Genomic DNA, 11,544 nt, shown 5'->3' with positions numbered 1-11,544 from the left:
CTATACGCCTAGATCAAGGTGCTTGAAGGCGGGGGGAGGTCGAAGAAAGTGATAGGCGACCCGCCTATTTAACCCTCCGTAACCACAGGACGATCAGTTCACCCACTCACCCGTCTTTAGAACGCGGGTGGAAACGGGAGCACCCGGAGGAAACCACGCGGTCACGGGGGGGGGGAGGGGGATGCACAGGCGGTGCCGGACCCTGAACGCTGACGCCCCGTGCTGCAAGAGCGTCATGCTAACCACCATCCTCCCGCGGTGGGTGGGGGGGGGGCCCCCCGCCGAGCTGTTTCAAACGGCTCGGGAGCCCCCGGCACCTGCTCTGGGAGGGACACCCTCGCTGCCAGGGGGAGTGGTGACAGGAAAGACAAGGCGTGAACGGATTACCCCAAGGGACGTTACACTTGGTGCTCGTCGATGCTCTGCTCGCATCCTCGGACTTTGCTTCAGAGAAGGAAGCCGTTCTGCTGGTGGCCGGAGTCTGGAAGGGAAGAAACGACAAAGTCGATGTGCGTTATTTCGAGATACAGCCGGTGGGGGCGGGGGGGGGTAACAAGCCCGCGCTGTCCAGTTACGCTCACGTGACCCATTAACCGTACGTCTTCAGAATGCGTGTAAACCCGGAGCACTCGGATGAAACCCACGTGGCCACGTGCAAACTCCACGTGGGCGGCGGTGCAACGGGACACGGGGCCTTGGCCGTCGCGGTAATAACGCCGTGCCAGTCTGCTCTCAAGCGGGTTAGTCGAAGCGGCCCGGCGCGTCCCCCCCCCCCCTCCCCGGCACCAGCCCCTGCACGCTTCAACCCCAGGAGCCCTGGCAACGTCCTCTAGGACGAACGGACCACAGGGAGTCAGGATGCAGAACTGCCCCACCCTCCCTGACACCCTCAGCATGGGTGCCTCCCCCCCCCCAGGGCTGTGTGCTGAGCCCACTCCTGCATACTCCGCTCACACCCGAATGCACGGCCAAACGCCCCAGCAATTGCGCTGTCAGGTTGACTAACGACGTGACAGCGGTGGGGCTCATCGCCGACAGCGGTGAGACGGTCCACAGAGAGGTTGGGGGGGAGACCGCACCAGGCAAACAACCTCAACCCCAACAAGGCGGAGGAGATGGGTTCCGGCTTCAGGAGAACTCGCACCACCCACACCCCTCTTCACATCGGTGACCCGGCAGTGTCAAACTCCTGGGAGTGCACATCTTGCGCAACTTCCCGTGGTCCCGGGACACATCCTACACAGTCGGGAAATCTCAGCCAATTTCCGAGGAAGCTGAAGGGAGCTGGTCTTTGCACGTCCATGCTCCCGTCATTCTACAGGTGACCAGTAGGGGGCGCCCTGATGAGCTGCATCACTGCCCGGTTCGGACACTGGACTGCAGAGGGCAGGAAGACTGGACAACGGGGAGTCAAAACTGACCAACTCATCATCGGCACCAGATTACCCACCATCACGGACATCGATACAGAAACGTGCTGGAAACTGGGTCAGTAACATCATGTCACCGTGGCTGACAAGAGAAGTCAAGGACAGTATAAAAATAAAAGAGAAGTATAACATAGGAAGGATGAGCGGGAAACCAGAGGATTGGGAGACCTTTAAGGAGCAACAGAAGATAAGTGTGTAACAAGCCTGATAGAGTTCTTTGAGGAGGTGACCAGGCATATAGATGAGGGTAGTGCAGTGGATGTGATCTATATGGATTTTAGTCAGGCATTTGACAAGGTTCCACACGGTAGGCTTATTCAGAAAGTTAGAAGGCATGGGATCCAGGGAAGTTTGGCCAGGTGGATTCAGAACTGGCTTGCCTGCAGAAGGCAGAGAGTGGTGGTGGAGGGAGTACATTTAGATTGGAGGATTGTGACTAGTGGTGTCCCACAAGGATCTGTTCTGAGACCTCTACTTTTCGTGATTTTTATTAATGACGTGGATGTGGGGGTAGAAGGGTGGGCTGGCAAGTTTGCAGATGACACAAAGGTTGGTGGTGTTGTAGATAGTGTAGAGGATTGTCAAAGATTGCAGAGAGATATTGATAGGATGCAGAAGTGGGCTGAGAAGTGGCAGATGGAGTTCAACCCGGAGAAGTGTGAGGTGGTACACTTTGGAAGGACAAACTCCAAGGCAGAGTACAAAGTAAATGGCAGGATACTTGGTAGCGTGGAGGAGCAGAGGGATCTGGAGGGTACACGTCCACAGATCTCTGAAAGTTGCCTCACAGGTGGATAGGGTAGTTAAGAAAGCTTATGGGGTGTTAGCTTTCATAAGTCGAGGGATAGAGTTTAAGAGTCGCGATGTAATGATGCAGCTCTATAAAACTCTGGTTGGGCCACACTTGGGAGTACTGTGTCCAGTTCTGGCCTCCTCACTATTGGAAGGATGTGGAGGCATTGGAAAGGGTAGACAGGAGATTTACCAGGACGCTGCGTGGTTTAGAGAGTATGCATTATGATCAGAGATTAAGGGAGCTAGGGCTTTACTCTTTGGAGAGGAGGAGGATGAGAGGAGACATGATACAGGTGTACAAGATAATAAGAGGAATAGATGGAGTGGACAGCCAGCGCCTCTTCCCCAGGGCACCACTGCTCAATACAAGAGGACATGGCTTTAAGGTAAGGGGTGGGAAGTTCAAGGGGGATATTAGAGGAAGGTTTTTCACTCAGAGAGTGGTTGGTGCGTGGAATGCACTGCCTGAGTCAGTGGTGGAGGCAGATACACTAGTGAAGTTTAAGAGACTACTAGACAGGTATATGGAGGAATTTAAGGTGGGGGCTTATATGGGAGGCAGGGTTTGAGGGTTGGCACGACATTGTGGGCCGAAGGGCCTGTACTGTGCTGTACTATTCTATGTTCTATAACTAAAAAGGCAATACAGGGAGAAAAGATGAGATACAAAGGCAAGCTGGCCAAGAATATAGAGGAGGATAGTAAAAGCTTCTTTTGGCATGCGAAGAGGAAAAAATTAGTTAAGACCAAAGGTGGGCCCTTGAAGACAGAAACGGGTGAATTTATTATGGGGAACATGGAAATGGCAGACGAGTTGAACAGGTACTTTGGATCTGTCTTCACTAGGGAAGACACAAACAATCTCCCAGATGTAATAGTGGCCAGAGGACCTAGGATAATGGAGGAACTGAAGGAAATTCACATTAGGCAGAAAATGGTGTTGGATAGACTGATGGGACTGAAGGCTGATAAATCCCCAGGGCCTGATGGTCTGCATCCCAGGATACTTAAGGACGTGGCTCTAGAAATCGTGGACACATTGGTAATTATTTTCCAACGTTCTATAGATTCAGGATCAGTTCCTGAGGACTGGAGGGTAGCTAATGTTATCCCACTTTTTAAGAAAGGAGGGAGAGAGAAAACAGGGAATTATAGACCAGTTAGCCTGACATCAGTGGTGGGGAAGATGCTGGAATCAATTATAAAGGATGAAATAGCAGCACATTTAGATAGCAGTAACAGGATCGGTCCGAGTCAGCATGGACTTACGAAGGGGAAATCATGCCTGATTAATCTTCTGGAATTTTTTGAGGATGTAACTATGAAAATGGACAAGGGAGAGCCAGTGGATGTCGTGTACCTGGACTTTCAGAAAGCCTTTGTGTGGGCATGTGGCCAAGTGGTTAAGGCGTTCGTCTAGTGATCTCAAGGTTGCTAGTTCGAGCCTCAGCTGTGGCAGCGTGTTTGTGTCCTTGAGCAAGGCACTTAACCACACATTGCTCTGGTGTCTGTGCGAGGAGTAGCGCCCCACACAGACTTCAGGATTGTAAGGCATGAAAATGCCCGACGCAAGCCTCTCATGGTCTGAGTTGATGTTCCCCTTCCCTTTGATAAGGTCCCACATAGGAGACTAGTAGGCAAAATTACAGCACGTGGTATTGGGGGTAGGGTACCGACATGGTTAGAAAATTGGTTGGCAGACAGGAAATAAAGAATAGGGATTAACGGGTCCCTTTCAGAATGGCAGGCAGTGACTAGTGGGGTACCGCACGGCTCGGTGCTGGGACCACAGCTATTTACAATATACATTAATGATTTAGATGAAGGGATTAAAAGTAACGTTAGCAAATTTTCAGATGACACAAAGCTGGGTGGCAGTGTGAAATGTGCAGAGGATGTTGAGACAATGCAGGATGACTTGGACAGGTTAGGTGAGTGGGCAGATGCATGGCAGATGCAGTTTAATGTGGATAATTGTGAGGTTATCCACTTTGGTGGCAAGAACAGGAAGGCAGATTACTATTTGAATGGTGTCAAGTTGGGAAAAGGGGAAGTACAATGAGATCTAGGTGTCCTTCTTCATCAGTCACTGAAAGTAAGCATGCAGGTACAGCAGGCAGTGAAGAAAGCTAATGGCATGTTGGCCTTCATAACAAGCGGAGTTGAGTATAGGAGCAAAGAGGTCCTTCTGCAGTTGTACAGGGCCCTGGTGAGACCACACCTGGAGTATTGTGTCCAGTTCTGGTCTCCAAATTTGAGGAAGGACATTCTTGCTATTGAGGGAATGCAGCGGAGGTTCACGAGGTTAATTCCCGGGATGGTGGGACTGTCATATGTTGAAAGATTGGAGCGACTGGATTTGTATACACTGGAATTTAGAAGGATGAGAGGGGATCTGATTGAAACATATAAGATTATTAAGGGATTGGACACACTAGAGGCAGGAAACATGTTCCCAATGTTGGGGGAGTCCAGAACCAGAGGCCACAGTTTGTGAATAAGGGGTAGGCCATTTGGAACGGAGTTGAGGAAAAACTTTTTCACACAGAAGGTTGTGGATCTGTGGAATGCTCTGCCTCAGAAGGCAGTGGAGGCTAATTCTCTGGATGCTTTCATGAAAGAGTTAGATAGAGCTCTTAATGATAGCGGAGTGAAGGGATATGGGGAGAAGGCAGGAACTGGGTACTGATTGTGGATGATCAGCCATGATCACAGTGAATGGCGGTGCTGGCTCGAAGGGCCGAAGGGCCTACTCCTGCACCTATTGTCTATGAAGGATCCCACCCACCCTGCTCGCAGACTGTTCGTCCCACTGCCCATCAGGGAGGAGGCTACGTGTCGCATCCACCCCAGGGACCACCAGACTCACAAGTTTAAAGCAGACTTATGATCAAAGTGTGCGCAGATTATACACCCTTGAGATTTGTCTCTTAGCAAGCAGCCACGAAACAGAGAAACCCAATAGAAGCCATTAAAAAAAAGACCTTCCCCAAGCAGTAAGGCTGATCAACACCTCCACCCATCCCTCCACACCCTAAAAAAAAACCATTACCTTACCATTTCCTGTCAGAGTCACCTAGTGTCTCTTTATGGACATACAATCAGTCTATGTATATAAGCTATCTTGCATATTTATGTGTATTGTGTCTTTTTATTGCGATCTTTATCTTCTTGTGGTTTTTTTTATTTGTGCTGCATCAGATCCAGAAAGGGGAACAATTATTTTGTTCCCCTTTACACTTGTGCGCTAGAAATGAGATTAAGTAATCTCCAAACTTTACTTGGGGCTGGAAAAGAGCCAACACTACAGAGAGGAGCAACACACATCAAAGTTGCTGGTGAACGCAGCAGGCCAAGCAGCATCTATAGGAAGAGGCGCAGTCGACGTTTCAGGCCGAGACCCTTCGTCAGGACTAACTGAAGGAAGAGTGAGTAAGGGATTTGAAAGCTGGAGGGGGAGGGGGAGATCCAAAATGATAGGAGAAGACAGGAGGGGGAGGGATGGAGCCAAGAGCTGGACAGGTGATTGGCAAAAGGGGATACGAGAGGATCATGGGACAGGAGGTCCGGGAAGAAAGACAAGGGGGGGGGGACCCAGAGGATGGGCAAGAGGTATATTCAGAGGGACAGAGGGAGAAAAAGGAGAGTGAGAGAAAGAATGTGTGCATAAAAATGAGTAACAGATGGGGTACGAGGGGGAGATGGGTCATTAGTGGAAGTTTGAGAAGTCGATGTTCATGCCATCAGGTTGGAGGCTACCCAGACGGAATATAAGGCGTTGTTCCTCCAACCTGAGTGTGGCTTTATCTTTACGGTAGAGGAGGCCGTGGATAGACATGTCAGAATGGGAATGGGATGTGGAATTAAAATGTGTGGCCACTGGGAGATCCTGCTTTCTCTGGCGGACAGAGCGTAGATGTTCAGCAAAGCGGTCTCCCAGAGAGGAGGTGGGCCAGGCAGAATATGATTCTTCCCGTCTTTACCACGTGTCTCAGATTCATAAGACATAGGAGCAGAATCAGGCCATTCAGCCCATCGAGTCTGCCCCGCCATTCAATCACGGCTGATCCTTACTTTCTGTCTCCTCCTCAACCCCAGCCCCCGGCCTTCTCCCCGTAACGTCTGATGCCGTGTCCAATCAAGAACCTATCAATCTCTGCCTTAAATACACCCTCAGCTGCAAGTGGCAACAAATTCCACAAATTCAGCACCCTGTGGCTAAAGAAATTTCTCTGCATCTCTGTTTTAAATTGATGCCCCTCTATCCTGAGGCTGTGCCCTCTTGTCCTAGACTCTCCCCACCATGGGAAACATCCTTTCCACATCTACTTTGTCTAGGCCTTTCAACGTTCGAAAGGTTTCAATGAGATCCCCCCTCATCCTTCTAAGTTCCAGTGAGTACAGACCCAAAGCCATCAAACATTCCTTGTATGATAACACTTTCATTCCTGGAATCATCCTTGTGAACCTCCTCTGGACCCTCTCCAATGCCAGCACATCTTTTCTACGATGAGGAGCCAAAACTGTTCACAATACTCAAGGTGAGGCCTCCCCAGTGCCTTATAAAGCCTCAGCATCACATCCTTGCTCTTGTATTCTAGACCTCTTGAAATGAATACTAACGTGGCAATTGCCTTCCTCACCACCGACTCAACCTGCAAGTTAACCTTCAGGCCGTTCTGCTCAAGGAATCCCAAGTACGCCTGCATCTCAGATTCCTGGAACTTCCCCCCGCTTAGAAACTAGCCCGCACATTTATTTCTACTACCAAAGTGCACGACCATGCATTTTCCAACATTGTATTTCATTTGCCACTTTCTTGTCCATTCTCCTGATCTGTCCAAGTCCTTCTGCATCCTACCTGTTTCCTCAACACTACCTGCCCCTCCACTGATCTTTGTAAACTTGGCAACGAAGCCATCTGTTCCATTATCAAAATCATTTATGAACAGCATAAAAAGGGGTCCCCTGCGGAAAACCACTCGTCACTGGCAGCCAACCGGAAACGGATCCTTTTATTCGCACGGATACAGGACTAACACCTGGAGGTTTATCATCACGGCGATGTGACATGAATTTTACTGTTCTGCTGCAGCATCGCAGCGCAGTGCGTCAAATGTACGCTGAAGTACATTGGGCGGGAGGAGAAGATGGCGGCGCGACGCAGCTCTCCGGTGAAATGACAATCGTATTTGTAAGTAGGATGCCGTGCACAATTCTGATTTGATGGAGACAGATGTGAGGAGGCACAGAGGAACATCTGGAGAAATTTCTGAAATGCCCGGTTCGCTGCCGGTGCTACTGTGCGATCCAGAATCTCCGGAGGGGAAGCCCCAAAATCCCCGGCTTTGCCTGCTGCTGGTGTTACGTACCCCGTAACTGGGTTGCCAAACCAGCAGAAATGGAGCACTCAGTTGGAGTCTGGATTACTAGAACTAAGAAAGTTTTATTAAAGAAACAAGCAACACAGTACTCTAATCAAAAGGATAATGAATGCAACAGTTCAGCAATGATAACCATAGATGTACACAGAATTCAAATAACAGGATCAATCAAGCTCTATCGTTGTCTAGGGGCAAATGACCAGTTTCAAAGTGACGCAAAGTTCAGTTCAGTTCAGTTCGCAGTAATCGCTGCCGTGGGAGATGGACAGTGTGGGGGAAGGAGAGAGAGAGCAAAACGAATGAATATTCAAAAACGGCTTCCACACACAGACCTTCGCAGTCAGCTTTCGGGCGAGCCCTTTGTGATGTCATCTGAGGTCACCGACCGTGACCCCTCCGTTTCCAGATACGATCGTTTCTCTGCGGTGAACCTGGCACCCAGGCAAGGGCGGACACACACCAGGTTCCCGCCGATCGTGCCTTTCCACCCTGAGCGTCTAAGGCTTGATCCCGCGATCAGCCGTCCAAAAGCTTCCCACCGACTTGTGAGAGGCGCACCACTTCCAGGGTCTCGTTACCTCGGGTGTCATGCGTGTCCTGCCTTAGCGAACCTGTCCCTTTTTATCCCCCTGCTGGGGTATCGCCTGTCCATCACTTCAAACAGTTCAGGGTTCAAAGGGGGAGCCGCTCCTGACAGCTCCCTCCTTCTGTTACTCTCTCTCCCGTCCCTTCATTACACATCTCCAAATGCTGCTCCATTGTTTTCCTTATCTCTCTCTCTCCTGAAGACAGGTGGCAGACCAACTGCTGATCACACCGGACAGCTAACATCTTATCTATGTGTATTCTTGTCACACTGGCAACCGAGGCTGATTGTAGCGCCAAGTTTTCGGATGACTCAGAGTCGGACTGTGGTTGGGTATGGCAGGGAGAGTTTTCTTCCTTCTCCCGTCTGCGTGAGATGTGGGACCTTCGAGAGACTTTGAACTCTTTTACTGTGCTCATGGCCTGTTCTTCATCAAGTTATGGTGTCGTTGTACTGTTGTAACTATATGTTATAATTATGTGGTTTTTGTCAGTTTTTTTTAGTCTTGGTCTGTCCTGTGTTTTGTGATATCACACCGGAGGAATATTGTATCATTTCTTAATGCATGTATTACTAAATGACAATAAAACAGGACTGCGTGTCCTTATAATCTAATCTAAAAAAAAGTACAATGACAGACAGATAGATGATTAGGCGGAGTAAAAAGAGAGCCAGAAATGGTTGAGGTACAGTTCACGGGCTCATTGCCCGGTTCAGAAATCTGACGGCAGACGGGAAGCTACTGATGGAGCTGGCTGCGTTTCCAACCCTGTGCAGGGGCCCCTGCGTCCCAGACGGTGAGGGTGCTCTCCACAGTGGTACATCGGTAGAAATTTAGAAATCCGCTAGAGTCTTCGCTGAGCTGGGGTGGTGTCACACTCACCAGGGGAAGGAGAAAAGGGGGTGGGAGGGGGAAGGAGGAGAGGGGGGAGAGGGGGGAGAGGGGGGGGGAGAGGGGGGAGGGGGGGAGAGGGGGGAGGGGGGGAGAGGGGGGAGAGGGGGAGGGGGGAGAGGGGGGAAAAGGGGGAGGGAGGGGGAGAGGGGGAAGGGGGAGAGAGGGGAAGGGGGAGGAAGGGGGAGGGGGAGAAGGGGAGGGGGAGAAGGGGAGGGGGAGAAGGGGGAGGGGGAGAAGGGGGAGGGGGAGAAGGGGGAGGGGGAGAAGGGGGAGGGGGAGAAGGGGGAGGGGGAGAAGGGGGAGGGGGAGAGGGGGGAGGGGGAGAGGGGGAGGGGGAGAGGGGGAAGGGGGAGAGGGGGAAGGGGGAGAGGGGGAAAAGGGGGAGAGGGGGAAGGGGAGAGGGGGATGGGGAGAGGGGGAAGGGGAGAGGGGGAAGGGGAGAGGGGGAAGGGGAGAGGGGGAAGGGGAGAGGGGGAAAGGGAGAGGGGGAAGGGGAGAGGGGGAAGGGGAGAGGGGGAAGGGGAGAGGGGGAAGGGGAGAGGGGGAAGGGGAGAGGGGGAAGGGGAGAGGGGGAAGGGGAGAGGGGGAAGGGGAGAGGGGGAAGGGGAGAGGGGGAAGGGGAGAGGGGGAAGGGGAGAGGGGGAAGGGGAGAGGGGGAAGGGGAGAGGGGGAAGGGGAGGGGGAGGGGGAAGGGGGAGGGGGAAGGGGGAGGGGAGAGGGGGAGGGGAGAGGGGGAAGGGGGAGGGGAGAGGGGGAAGGGGAAGGGGAGGGGGGAAGGGGGAGGGGGGTCAAGAGAACACACACCAGTCCTCATTGAGGGATCAGTAATGGAGAGCGTGAGCAGTTTCAGGTCCCTGGGTGTCATCATCTCTGCGGGTCTATCCTGGGCCCAACATATCGATGCAGTTACAAAGGCCGCACGACAGCGGCTGTATTTCACTAGGATTCTGAGGAGTTTTGTTCTGTCACCAAAGACTACAGCAAATTTCTACAGGTGTTCTCTGGGGAGCATTCTAACTGGCTGCTTCACCTTCTGGTACGGAGGGGCCATGATCGGAAAGAGCTGCAGAGGGTTACAAGCTCAGCCAGCTCCTTCACGGGCACCAGTTTCCCCAGCACCGAGGACATCTGGAGGAGGAGAAGATGGCGGCGCGACGCAGCTCGCAGTGGCCACTCCGGTGGTGATGTCAGTTATCTGTCAAGTAGGGTGCCGTGCACAATCCTGATTTGATGGAGATGGACGTGAGAGCACAGAGGAACATCTGGTGAAACTTCTGAAATGCCTGCTTCGCTGCCGCTGTTACTGTGGGGTCCGGAATCTCCGGAGGGGAAGGCCCCGAGTCCTTGGCTTTGCTTGTCGCTCAGCGGCCGGGGCGGGTTCAAAGTGCTCGGCAGAGATGGTGCTCGGTGTCGGAGGCTCGAAGTTTTCGGACGGACTCAGAGCCCACTGTGGTCCGGTGCTTCCAATGGTGCTGCATCGGCGAGTTGGCGGCCCTTGGAGGTTCATGACAGGGAAGAGTTTCTCCCTTCTACCATCTGCGTGAGATAATAAGGCTATCGGGACTTTGAGAGTATGTTTTTTACCGTGCCCATGGTCTGCTCTTTATCAAATTATGGTATTGCTTTGCACTGTTGTAACTATATGTTATAATTATGTGGTTTTGTCAGTTTTAGTCTTAGTTCGTCTTGTAATATCATTCTGAAGGAACGTTGTATCATTTTTTAATGCGTGCATTTCTAAATGACAATAAACGAGGACTGAGTGTCCTCATAATCTAATCTAAAAAAAATCTTTATATTGCGTCTCCGTCGCTGTGTACAATCAATAAGGAAGGGAAATGTGGGAGAATATTGCCCACACACTAAGATTGTGTATAGAATTGTTTTGGATACGTGTACAGTCAGGTACACAATCAGATCGAAGTCCATTGATAAAACTGATGGCCTGGTGTAGCTCCTGGCTTAAATGCTATGGTAACATTTGCAGCTGAAACAGTTTGCGGTTGGGGTGATTCGGGTGCCTGATGATTCCCCGGGGCCCCTTTTACGCACCCGTCACACGTAAATGTCCTGAACAGAGCTCAGTTCACACCGACAGACGGGCTGGGCTGTCCGCACCACTGTCTGCAGTGCCCTGTGTTTAAGGCAATGACACAGCCAGTCGATGGTGTGCGCGCGCGCGCACACACACACACACACACACACAGTCACAGTGACAGTGACCTGCAGAGGATTGTTATTGTGTTCTAGTGAAGGTAAAGTCCACTCCTGGTTGTGTAATACTGTACTGATAACAATACACACACACACAAAATACAGAGATATATATCAGAAATAGATACTTCCTATTGCAATTTATTTCAGGTATTGCACAAATTTCACAGCATTTGTCAGCAGTAATAAACTTGATTCTGACTCATACCCGGAGAGAAACAAGTCTCATTCTCCCTGCAC

The 11,544-nt window shown here is 51.3% G+C and overlaps 1 protein-coding gene across 1 annotated transcript in view; it reads right to left on the bottom strand.

The window, feature by feature from the left end:
- Nucleotides 1-11,544, bottom strand: part of aclya (ATP citrate lyase a) — a 204,334-nt gene that overhangs the window by 78,433 nt on the left and 114,357 nt on the right. Inside the window, exon 13 of the mRNA XM_063038010.1 lies at nt 388-481. Coding sequence (XP_062894080.1) covers nt 388-481 — 94 coding nt within the window. The remainder of the gene's footprint in view (nt 1-387; nt 482-11,544) is intronic.

Source organism: Mobula hypostoma, chromosome X1, assembly GCF_963921235.1.
Source record: "Mobula hypostoma chromosome X1, sMobHyp1.1, whole genome shotgun sequence".
NCBI classification, from domain to species: Eukaryota; Metazoa; Chordata; class Chondrichthyes; order Myliobatiformes; family Myliobatidae; genus Mobula; species Mobula hypostoma.
The sequence above is the reverse complement of the archived record's forward strand: the minus strand, read 5'-3'. Positions and strand labels throughout refer to the sequence as shown.